Source organism: Haliotis rubra, unplaced genomic scaffold, assembly GCF_003918875.1.
Source record: "Haliotis rubra isolate DU_JTF1 unplaced genomic scaffold, ASM391887v1 Scf664, whole genome shotgun sequence".
NCBI lineage: Eukaryota > Metazoa > Mollusca > Gastropoda > Lepetellida > Haliotidae > Haliotis > Haliotis rubra.
The window spans coordinates 168640-188983 of record NW_025767373.1 but is presented as its reverse complement, the minus strand read 5'-3'; the positions used below and the strand labels follow the sequence as shown (position 1 = coordinate 188983).

The 20344-nt window shown below is 44.2% G+C and overlaps 1 protein-coding gene across 1 annotated transcript; it reads left to right on the top strand.

Moving 5' to 3' along the window:
* The first annotated feature begins 3458 nt into the window (after nt 1-3458).
* LOC124257520 (inter-alpha-trypsin inhibitor heavy chain H3-like) lies at nt 3459-13207 on the top strand. The gene is made up of 6 exons (XM_046691614.1): nt 3459-3727; nt 5328-5400; nt 6972-7022; nt 10775-10888; nt 11316-11777; nt 12741-13207. The coding sequence occupies exons 1-6, from the start codon at nt 3662-3664 to the stop codon at nt 13001-13003; spliced, it is 1029 nt and encodes a 342-aa protein (XP_046547570.1). The 5' UTR covers nt 3459-3661; the 3' UTR covers nt 13004-13207.
* Nucleotides 13208-20344: the final 7137 nt, after the last annotated feature.

Below are 20344 nucleotides of genomic sequence, written 5' to 3'. Positions count from 1 at the left end.
GTGACTATTGATTAAGCGTATTCGGTTATTGTATACAGTCCGAAAAAAGGAGAGGTTCCTGGATTAAACTGCAATAATGACCTGCCCCCGCACAATACGCCCTATGTCAACATCACAACAGCAAGATGTATCTCTGACATATAATATGTCAGAACAACAATAACAACAACAGAGTCTAGCCTAAATTGACTCTGATTGTGTTTAATCATGGGGCGACGTACGGAGGTACAGAGACATGTCATATTTTCCAAGCTCATATTTACTACAATACTGATTCATGTGACTTTTTGATGTGTTTGTTTTTAAACATTTGTGCGCGCTTTGAGCATGCCCCTTTGTGGTATGGAGTATTGCGCAGTATAAGTACCCTTATTATTATTATTATTATATCATTATCATATCATATTGAATAACAATACATTTAATTTTGATGGGGAACATTATAAGCAAATAAAGGGTACAACAATGGGAACTAAAATGGCACCCACGTATGCTACGTTAGTTTTAGGGTATTTGGAACGAACTCCGGAAACCAAAGTGAAAGAACAGTTAGGACCTGAAGTCGCTGAATACTTTAGAACAAATTGGCGACGTTTTCTTGACGATTGCTTCATGTTATGGCCCTTTGGAGATGAAAAATTAACTCTGTTTTATAACATCCTAAATAACTTGAACAAACATTTACATTTTACCATGGACTCAAATTATTCTGAAATTCCATTTTTGGACATTATGGTAAAACTATGTGAACGTAATCTAGAAACAGATATATATTATAAACCTACAGATACTAAACAAAACCTTCATTTTTCATCTTGCCACCCGAGTCATATAAAGAGAAGCATTCCCTATAATTTAGCAAGACGTATCTGCATGATTGTGTCACAAATGCCGACAAGAAACATACGACTTGCAGAACTAAAATCATATCTACAGTCCCGTGGATACCCAGTTCTTCTTGTGGAAGATGGAATAAAGAAAGCAATAAACACAGACAGAAGGACACTGTTGAAAGTTCGTGATAAACAAATAAATAACACTGTCAATCTGGCCTATGTTTCAACGCAAGAATCCGGAATTTTTTCATATCATAAGACAAAATGTTCCAATTTTAAATGCTGATATGAAAATGAATCGAATTATGGCTAATGTAACAATGATAATCATAAAGAGTAAACGCCAAAGCCGTAACTTAAAACACATATTGACACGTGCCAAATTCGACTCATGTATTAAACCTACAGAATTAATTGTCTCAAAATGTAAACGGGGAAATTTTATGGAACTTGTGAATATATACTTGAAACTTCATGTATAAAGTTCAAAAACAGGAAACAATTATTTCATGTACGCTCTAACATGGACTGCTCCGCAAAACATATTATTTTATGTTATTATATGCCAAGGGTGTCATGAAGAATACATTGGACAAACAGAGTGCTTGAGGGACAGAATGCGCGTCCATAAACAGATTAAAGACCCCAAAACAAGGTGCATCCCCTAAGCGCTCACATCGACAAATGCGCAGCAGGAAAGGAAATATAATTTGAAATATTCCCTTTCTATAAAATGAATACTGCTGACGTCATGCAGCGTAAAGCTAAAGACGCAATGTGTCTGAATTATACTTGTTTTCATTGTGCTACTAGTACTGTCAATTTTAAAGCCGCCAATGTGACGTCATGGCAACGCCGCGTCACAAAATTTGTATACAGTTGCATTGTGACGTCATGACAAAGTGACGTCATAACATAATCCGTTTAACTGTAATCACTTCTCCCTGAAGATAAAAGTGAAACATGTTGGAGAAGATCCGTGTCGTGTGAATATTTCAGAAACTTCTTATATATATATAAACCCCCTTTGGTTAAGAATACATGTCAGAAAATATTATGCGCAAAACTATATCATGTTCTGATCAATACCTTTTGTAAGTCATGTTATGTTGCTGGATATAAGCAGTTCCAATATGTCATACATGGTCATGGTCGATCTTGGACATGTGTTGTTGACATTCGCCTTGTGCATAGGCAGATCATTAGCATTTAGTGTCTGCATAAACCTGTTCCAAAGTATGCAGTCTGCAGAACCCTGTTCCAAAGTATGCAATCTGCATAAATTTGTTCCAAAGTATGCATTCTGCATAAACCTGTTCCGAAGTATGCAGTCTGCAGAACCCTGTTCCAAAGTATGCAATCTGCATAAATGTGTTCCAAAGTATGCAATCTGCATAAACCTGTTCCAAAGTATACAATCTGGATAAATTTGTTCCAATTGTGACCGATTGTAATTGTAAATAGTAGGTGGTCTTAGCCTAAATTCGTTTTGTGCAACTGGATGACAATTCCAGACAAACCCTAAACATCCCTAAGTATTCACAATAATTGTAGCGCTGACATTTTTTTTGTGTAAGTGGGTCCTGGAAAACTGTTCAGCTCGGCATCATCAAAGAAAACCGACGAGTGCAATAGTCTCAATATACCATATATGTCATCATCTTCGGACTTGCATCACATGGGCGGTCTCTTGTGTGTGTGGAAAGGTGACGGACAGTGTAATTCAGACTTTACATTTTTAATTACGTACTGACTTTATTACAACACAACAAAGCACAATACACTATAGCAGCTGTGATAGCACAAAGATTTAATGTGATTAAGAGATATCATTTGCTCAGGTTAGTCTTTTGTTTTGGGGGGCCCTGTTAAGGCTGTGCGTTACGCGTTACCCAGTTACTGAGGGCAATCTGTCAGTTTGATGTAATGGGGGCATTACATGGTGATCCATTAGTCTGTGATGAGCTGCGTCCCTTTCTTCCAGGATATCTCGAATCGTTTGTTCGAATCAAAAATTTGTTTGATGATTATGATTTCTTCGTCGACATTACGATATGCATAGCTTAGGTGTTTCTCTCTATTTAAACTATCATGGTGTTTCAGTCGAACCACTGTTCAGAGAGGCATTAGACCTAACACACACTTACTCATTCACTTTCTGCATGTGACCCGTCACACACTCACTCACTCATTCACTTTCTTCATGTGACCCGCGAAGATTCGGGTTAGAATTGGTCTTCAGTAACCCATGCTTGTCACAAGAGGCGACTAACGGGATGGGGTCAGGCTCGCTGACTTGATTGACATTATGTCATCGTATCCAAATTGCGTAGATCGATGGTCATGCTCTTGATCACTGGATTGTTTGGTCTGGACTCGATTATTCACAGACCGCCGCCATATAGCTGGAATATTGCTGAGTGCGGCGTTAAACAACAAACAAAAAAATATTTTTTTATGTCTACACATGTACTGCTGTACAAAAGAATGTAAACACCCATGTCTGGCGGTGGTTACAAACAAAAAAGACATGGGGTTGTTCGATAAAGATGTAATTGATACAAATATCGCAGATATGCTTTCACCATACATTTGCGGTGAGCGACTCTTTTCAGCGAAGTAACGTTTTCACAGCGGTTTTACTTTGGTCAAATCCAATCTTCAATTATATACTGTCTTTCGCCCTGGGGAATGCAGTCTAGACATCAATTTACACTTCTGTGAGGAAATCATGTTTTGAAATCGACACCGAGGCGTGTGAAATCGACAACAGTGAGGATGCTGATAACACTGAAATAGACACCGACAACGCCTGTATTGACAAGATGGCGGTCTGGAAACTAATGTGCTTCGTCCTACTTGTCGGATCGGTCTGTTCCTCAACAGGGCGGGTAAATCTTTAATGTTTTGCTCAGTTATCTGAATATAACGCTGATTATTAAGCTTTTAAGAATAATGTGTATTTTATCCGATCAATGTCTAGTAAATTTCGTGTGTATAACTGTCTAGTGGTAGCGCAAACACATTTATGGTACAAGTGTGTGAATTATCGTGAACATGAATCTTCGTGCTGAGAGGTTTTTGTTAGGTGTATATCAAATTATCAGCAAGCGGGTACAGTCTTATGCAACAGTTAATTAAAATAATGAACCTTCCTATGAATTTCAAGGTGGTAAATGTCTGTGTGGAATTATTATATTCTTAGAATATTTGGTTTCTTTCCATCAAATTTGACACAGCTGCTACATTGTCAGAGCTTCGTGTTTCTTATTAAGCTTTGCACGGTGACTTCACGACCTTCTTTGCAGGGCCGTAGTTAACTTTTCTTAATGGGGTGAGGGACTGTCCACTTTTAAAGAGTGTTATATCAATTATATCAATACTTTGATGTACACAAAATAATCTGTAAAAACATTCTAGGGGGGGGGGGAGGCTACCTACGGCCCTGTTTTCTATTGACTGTTTATCATATACACATATATTGAAAAAGATATTTCCTTAGACTAACGCTTTGTTTATGAATATATATAATTTTGATACTTACTTGATTACTAATTAACCCATTTAAATTGAAAAGGAGTCCCAGTGCGATGACAAATTCAGATCCCGAGGGAGTCTAGCCTTGCTTCACTTAGGGTTTTAGCATTGCAGAGAGGGTTGGGCAGTGGGGACAATAATGTGGTTGAGGGACTGTGAGGCAGACTAGCATTTTCTTTGCGGGCACGGGTGGCTCAGACACTCTAGGCCTCGCAGTTCACTGTACAGATACTATGATCATTAAGGTATTGGTTCGAATCGTAGACTCGCGCAGAGTGTGAGTCTAGGCTTGTTATCAACAACCCGTGGTTCAAAGTTGGGGATACAACAAACCACGTTTATACCGAACCGGTGGTTATAACGAACTGATGGTTATAACGAACTGGATTTTGGGTCCTGGACACTTGTTTATTTTACCCAAAATGCATATAACGAACTACTGTTATAACGAACTCGAATAAGTCGTCCTTGTGACTTCTTTATAACGGTAGTTTAGTACATCTGAGACCTTCATCACCTCGTCAGACTCACACACGGTTACAAATCTGCTGTTCAAAGCGCGGTAATCTAAACTCCCCCAATCACCTTTCTTTACATGTTGATATAACACTGATATAAAGTGCAACAGAAATGCATTCATTAAACCAATACATTTATGTATCATATCATACAAGGTCATATAATATATCATAACGAAACAGTGATACACACTTAATTTAATGTTCTTATATCAAATTTATGCATAAATATACGCATAATGAGACTAACTGATTTTAAAACATTATATGTTCAAACATATTCACAAAGCAACTTACAGTTTTCTGTGTTTCGTCCTACGTGAAAATATCAACATTGTATACAGTTAACTTCTTGAAACATATGGAATATAACCCTATATATTCTTTTTACAATCCTTTCGGAATTGATTTCCTCGTTACGTATTTCGTCTTTCAGACCAATGAAAATGCAGAGGAAAAGAGGGGATTCCCCTTCCCTTTTCAGTTTCAAGCACCAATGAGTGGAAAAGGTAAAATCGCCACCACATAATATACGAGCATTACCCGAAATTCAAACAGCTGATAAGATTAGAAAGTTATCAGTCGAAACATACTGTTCCCATTTCTGTTCCTGTATTGATACATTGTATCTTTCAATAATAATAGAACTTTAGTGATTTTGCCTGTCTATATTTAACCCCGCAGTATGCAAGATAACAGTGATGTGAAAATAATAATAATAATATGCTGAGACCTGATAAACCAGTGATTCATATGTGCAACCGAATAGGTTGTGGGGTATAATTCTCGCAAACGACCAAGTCGTACAAAAATGCTCTTTTATATTTTGTTTTTGGCTCATCTCCCATCTTTCCCTACCCCCAATCCACCCAGGCACCCTTACGTATTTAATCTTATTCCTGCGTCAAATATAGACAACTTACTTATCTCAACCCACAAACTCCTGTAAGAATATATGGTCTGATGTGATAAATTGGGAAAACCCCCGAAAGAAACCCAAAACACTTTCCCATGCGCGCTCACAAGAGGTCACGGGACGGTGGGGTAGCCTACTGGTTAAAGCGTTGGTTCGTCACGCCGAAGAACCGGGTTCGATTCCCCACATGGGCATAATGTGTGAAGCCCTTTTCTGGTGTCCCCCGCCTTGATATTGCTGGAATATTGCTAAAAGCGGCGTCAAATCAAACTCACTTACTCACTCTGGTGTCCCCTCCGTGATATTGGTGCAATATTGCTAAAAGCGGCGTGAAACCATACTCACTCACTCACTCACTCACAAGAGGTCAGCTTGATTTTTTCTTCAACTACATTTATCATAAAATGGTTTCAAAAGACTTACCCAAACAGAATTGATCTACATTATAAAATGAATTTAAATGACTACCTGCAAGTGATCTAAATTTTACATTTTGTATGAAATAAGTTACACAATTATTGAAAAATATTATTCTTTAAAATTGTATTTGTTTTAAAATGTATTAGTTACTTCGCCCACACGCGCTTTTGCTGAGTGAGGTTGAAAATGAGAAACACATAAATGCTACGGATGGCCGAAGATTGCTGGGGATTACTCTATCAAGGAAGTACGTATCAATATCATTAAACGGCGGATATTGTTGGACGTATTTGAACACTAACAATCTGTGATTAGATCGGTACAGTGGAAGTTGAAAGTAACCCCACTGCTCTTATCAGGGCAGGACATATATGGTCTAAGGTAATACATTCTTTAACCTGATTAAACGCTGACATCAGTATAATAATAATATATAATATATAATAAATAAATATAATAATAATGGGTGAGTGAGTGAGTGTGGTTTCACGCCTGTTTTAGCAATATTCCAGCAATATCACGGCGGGACACACCAGAGATGGGCTTCACACATTATACCCATGTGGGGATTCGAACCCGGTTCTTCGGCGTGACAAACCGACGCTTTAACCAGTAGCGTACCCCACCGTCCCGTGACCTCTTGTGAGTGCGCATGTGAAAGTCTCTCTCTCTCATTGGCAGAATGCATAATGAATGCTACACCGCTCTAACCATGTTTTATATGTCCAACAATACAATTTGCAGTATTTCAACGGCACATAAAGCGACTGGAAAACGCAACGAGATATGGTGTAGGTAAGTTGAAATATAATCACTATCGATTTACAAAAAGCATTCTCTGTTTATTAAGTGTGGTCTACTGCACGATACCATCACTTGGCCATGTCCTGACAGGTCCTCTGTCACTTGGCCATGTCCCGCCAGGTTCTCTGTCATTTGGCCATGTCCTGAAAGGTCCTCTGTCACTTGGCCATGGCCATTTCCTGCCAGGTTCTCTGTCATTTGGCCATGTCCTGCCAGGTCCTCTGTCCCTTGGCCATGTCCCGCCAGGTTCTCTGTCACTTGGCCATGTCCCGCCAGGTTCTCTGTCACTTGGCCATGTCCCGCCAGGTTCTCTGTCATTTGGCCATGTCCTGCCAGGTCCTCTGTCACTTGGCCATGTCCTGCCAGGTTCTCTGTCACTTGGCCATGTCCTGCCAGGTTCTCTGTCCCTTGGCCATGTCCCGCCAGGTTCTCTGTCACTTGGCCATGTCCCGCCAGGTTCTCTGTCACTTGGCCATGTCCCGCCAGGTCCTCTGTCACTTGGCCATGTCCCGCCAGGTCCTCTGTCACTTGGCCATGTCCCGCAAGATTCTCTGTCACTTGGCCATGTCCCACCAGGTTCTCTGTCACTTGGCCATGTCCCACCAGGTCCTCTGTCACTTGGCTATTTCCCGCAAGATTCTCTGTCACTTGGCCATGTCCCGCAAGATTCTCTGTCACTTGGCCATGTCCTGCCAGGTTCTCTGTCACTTGGCCATGCCCTGCCAGGTCCTCTGTCCCTTGGCCATGTCCCGCCAGGTTCTCTGTCACTTGGCCATGTCCCGCCAGCTTCTCTGTCACTTGGCCATGTCCCGCCAGGTTCTCTTTCATTTGGCCATGTCCTGACAGGTCCTCTGTCACTTGGCCATGTCCTGCCAGGTTCTCTGTCACTTGGCCATGTCCTGCCAGGTCCTCTGTCCCTTGGCCATGTCCCGCCAGGTTCTCTGTCACTTGGCCATGTCCCGCCAGGTTCTCTGTCACTTGGCCATGTCCCGCCAGGTCTCTGTCATTTGGCCATGTCCTGCCAGGTCCTCTGTCACTTGGCCATGTCCTGCCAGGTTCTCTGTCACTTGGCCATGTCCTGCCAGGTCCTCTGTCCCTTGGCCATGTCCCGCCAGGTTCTCTGTCACTTGGCCATGTCCCGCCAGGTTCTCTGTCACTTGGTCATGTCCCGCCAGGTCCTCTGTCACTTGGCCATGTCCCGCCAAGTCATCTGTCACTTGGCCATGTCCCGCAAGATTCTCTGTCACTTGGCCTTGTCCCGCGAGATTCTCTGTCACTTGGCCATGTCCCGCCAGGTTCTCATTCACTTGGCCATGTCCCGCCAGGTTCTCTGTCACTTGGTCATGTCCCGCCAGATTCTCTGTCACTTGGCCATGTCCCACGAGGTTCTCTGTCACTTGGCCATGTCCCACCAGGTCCTCTGTCACTTGGCTATTTCCCGCAAGATTCTCTGTCACTTGGCTATGTCCCGCAAGATTCTCTGTCACTTGGCCATGTCCTGCCAGGTTCTCTGTCACTTGGCCATGTCCTGCCAGGTCCTCTGTCCCTTGGCCGTCCCGCCAGGTTCTCTGTCACTTGGCCATGTCCCGCCAGGTTCTCTGTCACTTGGCCATGTCCTGACAGGTCCTCTGTCACTTGGCCATGTCCTGCCAGGTTCTCTGTCACTTGGCCATGTCCTGCCAGGTTCTCTGTCCCTTGGCCATGTCCCGCCAGGTTCTCTGTCACTTGGCCATGTCCCGCCAGGTCCTCTGTCACTTGGCCATGTCCCGCCAGGTCCTTTGTCACTTGGCCATGTCCCGCCAAGTCATCTGTCACTTGGCTATGTCCCGCAAAATTCTCTGTCACTTGGCTATGTCCCGCGAGATTCTCTGTCACTTGGCCATGTCCCGCCAGGTTCTCTGTCACTTGGCTATTTCCCGCAAGATTCTCTGTCACTTGGCCATGTCCCGCCAGGTTCTCATTCATTTGGCCATGTCCCGCAAGATTCTCTGTCACTTGGCCATGTCCCACCAGGTTCTCTGTCACTTGGCCATGTCCTGCCAGGTCCTCTGTCACTTGGCCATGTCCTGCCAGGTTCTCTGTCACTTGGCTATGTCCCACCAGGTTCTTTGTCACTTGGCCATGTCCTGCCAGGTCCTCTGTCACTTGGCCCTGTCCTGCCAGGTCATCTGTCACTTGGCCATGTCCCACCAGGTTTTCTGTCCCTTGGCCATGTCCCACCAGGTTCTCTGTCCCTTGGTCAGGTCCCGCTAGGCCCTCTGTCACTTGGCTATGTCCTGCCAGGTTCTCTGTCATTTGGCCATGTCCCGCCAGGTTCTCTGTCCTTTGGCCATGTCCCGCCAGGTTCTCTGTCACTTGACCATGTCCCGCCATGTCTTCTGTCACTTAGCTTTGTCCTGCCAGGTTCTCTGTCACTTGGAAAGTAGTTCCCTGACAGTCACTCTGTCCACTGTGATGGTACGATATGTATGTCTTTAGCTCTCCTGAAAAGGTATAAATATATATTCTTGGTGTCAGTACTGTGTGTGTGCGGAGAGGGGTGGGTGTTTGAGTCTCCATCAGATTAGAAGACGTAGTGATGTTCGAATATAATGATTTCTTGGTAATTGTTGAGACTGATCCAAGCGGCTGTAAAATACACCCAACGACCACACACTGCCAATGTGGAGATGCTTGTGTATGCTTGTGTTAATTCGTTGAAGCAAACAGATTGCAGATTTACAATATGTGTATTTTGTGTCAGTTGACTGTACAGCTTGTCTGGATGCGACATTTCATTTGATGAAGAAATGTTCATCAGGGGGTGATAGGATGCAGAAGGTGGTGACATCCGTTATTGAGTATTTCTGGCGTTTCAAATCCCTTGTTTTGTCATAACAAAATGTGCACAAATTCTACTTCAATTTCCCATTCCCTGCGCCAATCAAGTTTTTGAGTGAGACTGATATTGATCATACACTGAACATAGAAAACTAGACGTGCAGAAGCCTCTGAGGCACTGATTGTTACTTTAAATAATAATTTCTACATTATATGAATAATAAGGACACTTTGTTCGCTTGCCTTAACCTCTCTATCATAAGGATATACAGTTACTACACGCTAGCGAACGTTTCATCCAGTATAGTTTTAAAGCAATTCCAGCAGAGCGCTTGTTGATGCATTTTCGATTGCATTTTGCAAACTCCATTCACAATGAATTAATATAACTAAATCAGAGGTATTCCGTACCGTAAATGACGCTCATCACGAACCCGCGTATAACGAACTGCCGGATAAAACGAACAGTTTTGTGGTAACGGCCACCTGCTGTATATTTTACTAAAATGCATATAAGGATGGATGGATGGATGGGTGGATGGATGGATGGATGGATGGGTGGGTGGGTGGGTTTTGGATGGGTGGGTCGATGGATTGATGGATGGGTGAGTGGGTGGATGGATGGATGGCTGGGTGGGTGGGTCGATGGATGGATTGGTGGGTCGATGGATGGATGAGTGGGTGGATTTTGGATGGGTGGGTCGATGGATGGGTGGGTGGGTGGGTGGATGGAGGGATGGATGATGGATGGACAGGTGGGTCGATGGGTGGATGGGTGGGTGGGTTTTGGATGGGTGGATTGGTGGATTGGTGTTGGCGTATGGGTGGGTGGGATTTGGATGGGTGGATGGGTGGACAAATGAATGGGTTTTGTGTGGATGGATGATGGATGGATGTTAAACCTTGCCTGTACTGCTTTGCAGATGGAGACCCTGACTTCATAGTTGACGTGCATGGGACGGACAGGTACCCGCTGTGCTTCCATGTAGGCGGACAACAGGGAGAGGTGCTCCGCCTCCTCCAGCACCAAAACCTGTGTGAGTTGGTTCCTAAGGCGGAGTGAGTTGGACTCTGACAATACTTTATCTGTACCAGGGCTTTTAGCTTCATGTAGGAGGAACGCCCGAAGTACTGAAGGTAGGAGATGCGCGCTTATGGTGTTTATGTTGCAGCCATTACCCATTGTCAGAAGGGCTGTGTGGAGAGCCCGGGCACTCACCTGATCTGGTGGCACCGTGAACAATGTGGAGTCTGACGACAGTGTACTTGGGATGCAAACGAGACATTTCAAAGTCCGCCTATTTATAATGCTTTTACCGAATCTTGCCAATCGCACTGCTGTCAAAAGGAACATACATTTCACTGGTTTGAGAGTGCAAGTCTTCACAACGATGGCCAGTGAGACAGTGATCGAAAACAGAACCTACTATAGGCGCGTTTAACTGTGATTTTGTTTCATTTCAGCTCTTTTCGTCAACGCCAAAATAATTGAACGAAACGAAACACGCAAGACGTACCTTGGATCGGTAGCCATTATACGTAATAATGTGAGAATCCTCGCCACAAGGAGAGACGTCCAGGTCAACCGCTACACGTTCAGCTGGTCCGGCATGGCGGCATTCCGTTTGTACGGCAATCGGGTCATCGTGGGCCAAAACCTCTTGGCCGTCACCTTCAGGAACAAAAATGTAACGTTGGTCATTAGACGTCATGTTATGTCGGTGGACTATGACGACTCGTTCGAGGAGCCATCAAACAACGTCGGAGAATCCATGTCAGAAATTGTTCATGGTCATATTAGGCCGTCATCTCACGACGTGACGTCCCGAAATCACGCTGTCCTGTCACAAAATACGGACTTCGCTTACCTTGGGTTTTACATAGCGGATTCTACGGGACTCACTACGCCATGCCATGGACTCTTGGGTAATGCGTATTTTGTGATTTCTTTAAAAAATGAACTATGATATATGTGTCTCAATTTCGATCAATCTCCATGTTTTCACTGCGAAAGAGGTGAGGTGAGGTGAAATTGGGTTTAACGTCGTGCTTGAGAATATTTCGCTCACATGACGACGTGCATGCGTGTGTATGTGTATTTGCGGCTGCTTGTACTAGCCCAGACTGAAATTGGTTTTATAGTGCTAGCCCACTGAGATACCATGCCGCAGTGAAGCATGAATACCCCACTCAGACACATTATACTGACTCCGAGCCGACCAGTCCTTGTTGTACCCATTAATGCCAGGCAGGGACCAACAAGTACCATATTTTAACGTCTTTTGGTATGACGCGGTCAGGGATCGAACCCGCGACCTTCCGCTCTCCGGGCGGACGCTCTAACCACTACACCACGGAGGCGGTCTTCACTGCGAAAGAAAAATCACGTCATCCACAATTTGATGACGTCATATTATTCGAAAGTGGGGTATCGTATACTATGATCGAAAGTGAGATTCGATTACATGTATTTACCACACGATCCTATTGGTCGGGTGGTCGATGGGGTAGCCAAGTGGTTAAAGCGTCCACTCGTCACGCCGAAGACCCGAGTTTGATTCCCCACATTTCTGGTGTCCCCCGCCGTGATATTGCTGAAATATTGCTAAAAGCGGCGGAAAACTAAATTCACTCACTCATTGGTCGCCAGTTACGACAGGAATACCAATTCTTACCCGATATTTTACGGGTCTTGAGTAAGGTCATATGGATCTATTCAGCATTCACTAAGTAGTCGGTTTTCAGCTCGTAACTGAGTACTTAATACAGGTGGAGAATCGAACCCGGCAACCTGGAGTTCGGTTTGACGTGACGAAACGAACTTTCATGAAGAAGATTTTGAAAAATCTCTTTCGTCGAATAACAAAAATACGTTGTTCTGTTTAACAGGCCAGTTTGTCCACAAAAGTGTTCGTCTCGTCAACATGCAAGTTAAGAATGGGAAGATGAAGGGGAAAATCGCAGTTGTCTCCCCCTTTTACAGCACGCCAACTTACAGCATGGCCACACTGACTGAGCGTATGAACCACGGAACGGGGAGAAATGTGACCTGCTGGCGTCTGCGACGTGGCGGGGACAACATCGTTGACGGCAACTACATTGACTACATGGTACCACAGCTCCGCGACACAGAGATCATACGGTTTCAGTGAACGCCTGCACTGCTTCCTGCCAGTGTCGGGACTTCGATCCGCAAAAGCGTGTGATGTGACGAAGCGTCGTACATAAACAAATTCATAGAATTCTATATGATGTGAAAAGACTAAAGATATTGCCATATTGATCCTTTTTACGTTAGATACTGACTGTGCAAAATACAAACATTTATGGCCTTGAATAAACCTTTCAGCAGTGAATACTAAACACTTGGTTATACCTACTCCTTGAACAACGAAACCCCGCTAATCCGGACGGTACCGTTCCCGGTCAAATAGTTTTGATTACCAAATCTCGGTAGTAACGAATCATGAATACGAAGGTTTTATTGTATGTATGTTGCTTAAAGCGGAACTCGGCAATACTCCAATTATGTGTCTGGACCAGATAATCCAGTGATTGACATCATGAATATGGAACTAATCAGTTGGAATATGATACCATCCGGTTTGCCTCGAACGTCAGTGACAATCTGTGACGTCATGACGTTATCAATGACGTTTGCATGTATTGCGTCAATAATGGTACATGTGTATTACGTTCGCAATGTTGTAGCGAACGTTGAATCATAATAAACATTATTATGTCTCTAATACACACTTTGTCTTGGTATTGTGGCTGATATGGAACACCTTGGGCCTTCCTTCCACTATTAAAAGCGGCGTTAAACCCAAGTCACTCACTCACGTGTGGAAGGAGGGGTGAATGTCGGCGGTAGGAGAACCCACACCGTGTTATTGCGAATAACTTTAATGTAAGGTACATGTTGTTGCCCTGCCTGGTGCTCGGACTACAGAGGATGACATAAAGGCTGATCAGTTTGGAAACGGGTGTAGTGTTTGTGTAGTGGGATATCCATGGTCAGGGGCGGATCCTCCGGGGAGGGAGGGGGAATTGCCTCCCTTCCCTAAACAAAATTTGCCCTGATGAGCATTACCAACACTACCCCCTAAACTTTGGACTTCACCGGCAAGGCACACACACACGCACGCAAAATAACGCCGACACCAAATCAGACACAAATACGCCAAGACAGACAGACAGACAAACACACGCAGTGTGAGATAAACACACACAAAATCACACAGTCAGACACGTAAACACACAGAGACTCAAGCAAAGGCACACAGTCAGACACAAACACAATCAGACTCGAGTAAAGGCACAAAGTCAGACACACAAACACAATCAGACTCGAGGAAAGGCACAAAGTCAGACACACAAACACAATCAGACTCGAGTAAAGGCACACAGACAGACACAAACACAATCAAACTCGAGTATAGGCACACAGACAGACACACAAACACAATCAAACTCGAGTAAAGGCACACAGACAGACACAAACACAATCAGACTCGAGTAAAGGCACACAAACACACACACAAAGACAATCAGACTCGAGTAAAGGCACACAGACAGACACACAAACACAATCAGACTTCAGTAAAGGCACACAGACAGACACAAACACAATCAGACTCGAGTATAGGCACACAAACACACACACAAACACAATCAAACTCGAGTAAAGGCACACAGACAGACACAAACACAATCAGACTCGAGTAAAGGCACACAAACACACACACAAAGACAATCAGACTCGAGTAAAGGCACACAGACAGACACACAAACACAATCAGACTCGAGTAAAGGCACACAGACAGACACACAAACACAATCAGACTCGAGTAAAGGCACACAGACAGACACACAAACACAATCAGACTCGAGTAAAGGCACACAGACAGACACAAACACAATCAGACTCGAGTATAGGCACACAGACAGACACACAAACACAATCAGACTCGAGTAAAGGCACACAGACAGACACAAACACAATCAGACTCGAGTAAAGGCACACAGACAGACACACAAACACAATCAGACTCGAGTAAAGGCACACAGACAGACACAAACACAATCAGACTTGAGAAAAGGCACACAGACAGACACAAACACAATCAGACTCGAGTAAAGGCACACAGACAGACACAAACACAATCAGACTTGAGTAAAGGCACACAAACAGACACAAACACAGTCAGACTCGAGTAAAGGCACACAGACAGACACAAACACAGTCAGACTCGAGTAAAGGCACACAAACAGACACACAAACAATCAGACTCGAGTAAAGGCACACAGACAGACACAAACACAGTCAGACTCGAGTAAAGGCACACAAACAGACACACAAACACAATCAGACTCGAGTAAAGGCACACAGACAGACACACAAACACAATCAGACTCGAGAAAAGGCACACAAACAGACACACAAAGACAATCAGACTTGAGTAAAGGCACACAAACAGACACACAAACACAATCAGACTTGCGTAAGGCACACAGACAGACACACAAACAATCAGACTCGAGTAAAGGCACACAGAAACAGACACACAGTACAGGCAGACTTGCGTAAAGGCACACAGACAGACACACAAACACAATCAGACTCGAGAGTAAAGGCACACAAACAGACACACAAACACAATCAGACTCAGAAAAGGCACACAGACAGACACACAGACTCGAGTAAAGGCACACACAGACACACAAACAATCAGACTCGAGTAAAGGCACACAGACAGACACACAACACAATCAGACTCGAGTTAAGGCACACAGACAGAACACAAACACACAGACTCGAGACACACAGACACAACACACAATCAGACTCCGAGTAAAGGCACACAGACAGACACACAAACACAATCAGACTCGAGTAAAGGCACACAGACAGACACACAAACACAATCAGACTCGAGTAAAGGCACACAGACAGACACACAAACAATCAGACTTGAGAAAAGGCACACAGACAGACACAAACACAATCAGACTCGAGTAAAGGCACACAGACAGACACAAACACAATCAGACTTGAGTAAAGGCACACAAACAGACACAAACACAGTCAGACTCGAGTAAAGGCACACAAACAGACACACAAACAATCAGACTCGAGTAAAGGCACACAGACAGACACAAACACAATCAGACTCGAGTAAAGGCACACAGACAGACACACAAACACAATCAGACTCGAGTAAAGGCACACAGACAGACACACAAACACAATCAGACTCGAGAAAAGGCACACAAACAGACACACAAAGACAATCAGACTTGAGTAAAGGCACACAAACAGACACACAAACACAATCAGACTTGAGTAAAGGCACACAGACAGACACACAAACAATCAGACTCGAGTAAAGGCACACAAACAGACACACTAACACAGTCAGACTCGAGTAAAGGCACACAGAAACAGACACACAAACACAATCAGACTTGAGTAAAGGCACACAGACAGACACACAAACAATCAGACTCGAGTAAAGGCACACAAACAGACACACACTCGAGTAACACAGTCAGACACACTAACGAGTAAAGGCACACAGACAGACACAAACACAATCAGACTCGAGTTAAGGCACACAGACAGACACACAAACACAATCAGACTCGAGTAAAGGCACACAAACAGACACACTAACACAGTCAGACTCGAATAAAGGCACACAAACAGACACACAAACACAATCAGACTTCAGTAAAGGCACACAGACAGACACACAAACACAATCAGACTTGAGTAAAGGCACACATACAGACACACAAACACAATCAGACTCGAGTAAAGGCTCACAGACACACACACAAACACAGACACATACAAAGACACACAACCAAACACCGACACACGCAAGACACACATGAACATATCGTCGTTATATAAGCACAATAAACTATATCGCCACATTTATCCCCATGTAACCTCACCTATATACCACACCTATAAACCTCCCCTATAAACAACTGTACTAGTCTAGCTTCCCATTTAACTATGAACTTGATCTATACTTCCGAGGTAAACATAAGGGCTATTCTGATTGTACTGACAGGTAACACAGTCACTTTAATGTTAACGTCCTCAGAGCACTCCCGAGCTCTTCCGATTGTGCCCACAGCAACAATAAATATATTCATAGCGCGTTATTTTCGGCACGAAAGACGTCATGCTCCTCAATAATCCCATGCGGGAATGGATGGGTGATTCCTTAAAGTACGTGTTGACAACCATTACTTTGAGCAATCTGTCATCTTCTCGACGATTTCACCAGAAAGGGTTCTATTATACATGAATAGATGCATTGTTAAGATACAGAAACATCATAAAATAAATAAGTTTATTTGATAAATTATAATGGAAAAAGTTGCTCGCAGGTTTTGCCTATAAAACAATTACTCACGGGACATGCAGCTGCATGGCCAGGAAAAAGGTGCCCTAAAACTAAATTATTCGAGTTGACCCTTTACAGAAAAGTGTGCGTGTGTTGAGATTGTGAACGACACCGGCGTACCGATTATAAAAACAAAAGCACAGCACAAAATGCAATCATAATTTATGCATGGGAATATGCTCATGTGAGCTTTTTAAATAGCGTTTAGTTCATAATAGTGCATGAAAATACATTTTAAAGCATAACACTGATTACGCTGACACCTTGAAGGGGGCGGTATTACTAGGAATACCCTCGGTACAGTACCACAAGCAAAGGTTGCTAAGGACCCATGATAACACGGAATACCCTCGGTCGGTATCACAAGCAAAAGTGTTAGGGGCTATCATAACACGGAATACCCACGGTACCACAAGCAAAGGTTGCTAGGGACCCATGATAACACGGAATACCCACGGTACAGTATCACAAGCATAGGTTGCTAAGGGGCTATCATAACACGGAATAACGCCGGTACAGTATCACAAGCAAAGGTTGCTAGGGGCTATCATAACACGGAATACCCCCGGTACCACAAGCAAAGGTTGCTAGGGACCCATTATAACACGGAATACCCACGGTACAGTATCACAAGCAAAGGTTGCTAGGGACCCATCATAACACGGAATACCCACGGTACAGTATCACAAGCAAAGGTTGTTAGGGGCTATCATAACACAGAATACCCCCGGTACCACAAGGAAATGTTGCTAGGGACCCATCATAACACGGAATACCCTCGGTACAGTATCACAAGCAAAGGTTGATAGGGACCCATGATAACACGGAATACCCACGGTACAGTATCACAAGCAAAGGTTGCTAGGGACCCATGATAACACGGAATACCCACGGTACAGTATCACAAGCATAGGTTGCTAGGGGCTATCATTACACGGAATACCCACTTTACAGTACCACAAGCAAAGGTTGTTAGGGGCTATCATAACACGGAATACCCACTTTACAGTACCACAAGCAAAGGTTGTTAGGGGCTATCATAACACGGAATACCCCGGTACCACAAGCATAGGTTGCTAGGGACCTGACATAACACGGAAAACCGACGGTACAGTACCACAAGCAAAGGTTGCTATGGGCTATCATAACACGGAATACCCCCGGTACAGTACCACAAGCAAAGGTTGCTATGGGCTATCATAACATACCGGAATACCAAGCAAAGGTTGCTAGGGGCTACATAACACGGAATACCCAAGCAAGCAAGGTTGCTAGGGGGCCCATCATAACACGGAATACCCACGGTACAGTACCACAAGCAAAGGTTGCTAGGGGCAGCAAAGCATCATCATAACACGGAATACCCACGGTACCGCAAACGCGGTACAGTACCACGGTAAGCAAAGGTTGCTAGGGACCTATCATAACACGGAATACCCACGGTACAGTATCACAAGCAAAGGTTGCTAGGGACCTATCATAACACGGAATACCCACGGTACCACAAGGAAAGGTTGCTAGGGACCCATCATAACACGGAATACCCACGGTACCACAAGCAAAAGTTGCTCGAGACCTGTCATAAAACGGAATACCCACGGTACAGTACCACAAGCAAAGGTTGCTAGGAACCTATCATAACACGGAATACCCACGGTACAGTACCACAAGCAAAGGTTGATAGGGACCCATCATAACACGGAATACCCACGGTACCACAAGCATAGGTTGCTAGGGGCTATCATAACACGGAATACCCACGGTACAGTACCACAAGCAAAGGTTGTTAGGGGCTATCATAACACAGAATACCCCCGGTACCACAAAGAAATGTTGCTAGGGACCCATTATAACACGGAATACCCTCGGTACAGTATCACAAGCAAAAGTTGCTAGGGACCCATGATAACACGGAATACCCACGGTACAGTATCACAAGCATAGGTTGCTAGGGGGCTATCATAACACGGAATACCTACGGTACAATACCACAAGAATAAGTTGCTAGGAACCTATCATAACACGGAATACCCACTTTACAGTACCACAAGCAAAGGTTGTTAGGGGCTATCATAACACGGAATACCCCGGTACCACAAGCATAGGTTGCTAGGGACCTGACATAACACGGAAAACCGACGGTACAGTACCACAAGCAAAGGTTGCTATGGGCTATCGTAACACGGAATACCCCCGGTACAGTACCACAAGCATAAGTTGCTAGGAACCCATCATAACACGGAATACCCACTTTACAGTACCACAAGCAAAGGTTGTTAGGGGCTATCATAACACGGAATACCCCGGTACCACAAGCATAGGTTGCTAGGGACCTGACATAACACGGAATACCCACGGTACCACAAGCAAAAGTTGCTCGAGACCTGTCATAAAACGGAATACCCACGGTACAGTACCATAAGCAAAGGTTGCTAGGAACCTATCATAACACGGAATACCCACGGTACCACAAGCAAAAGTTGCTCGAGACCTGTCATAACACGGAATACCCACGGTACAGTACCATAAGCAAAGGTTGCTAGGAACCTATCATAACACGGAACACCCACGGCACAGTATCACAAGCAAAGGTTGTTAGGGGCTATCATAACACAGAATACCCCCGGTACCACAAGGAAATGTTGCTAGGGACCCATCATAACACGGAATACCCACGGTACCACAAGCAAAAGTTGCTCGAGACCTGTCATAAAACGGAATACCCACGGTACAGTACCACAAGCAAAGGCTGCTAGGAACCTATCATAACACGGAATACCCACGGTACAGTACCACAAGCAAAGGTTGATAGGGACCCATCATAACACGGAATACCCACGGTACCACAAGCAAAGGTTGCTAGGGGCTATCATAACACGGAATACCCACGGTACAGTACCACAAGCAAAGGTTGTTAGGGGCTATCATAACACAGAATACCCACGGTACCCACAAAGGTACACGGAATACCCACGGTACAGTATCACAAGCAAAGGTTGCTAGGGACCCATGATAACACGGAATACCCACGGTACAGTATCACAAGCAAAGGTTGCTAGGGACCTATCA

What these genes read in the sequence shown, in the direction of transcription:
- LOC124257520 (XM_046691614.1), top strand. Translation starts at nt 3,662, where the DNA reads ATGGCGGTCTGGAAACTAATGTGCTTCGTCCTACTTGTCGGATCGGTC. An exon ending in CCTCCAGCACCAAAACCTGT is followed by an intron (nt 10,889 to 11,315) that starts GTGAGTTGGTTC and finishes GTTTCATTTCAG; the next exon opens with CTCTTTTCGTCAACGCCAAA. An exon ending in GCCATGCCATGGACTCTTGG is followed by an intron (nt 11,778 to 12,740) that starts GTAATGCGTATT and finishes TCTGTTTAACAG; the next exon opens with GCCAGTTTGTCCACAAAAGT.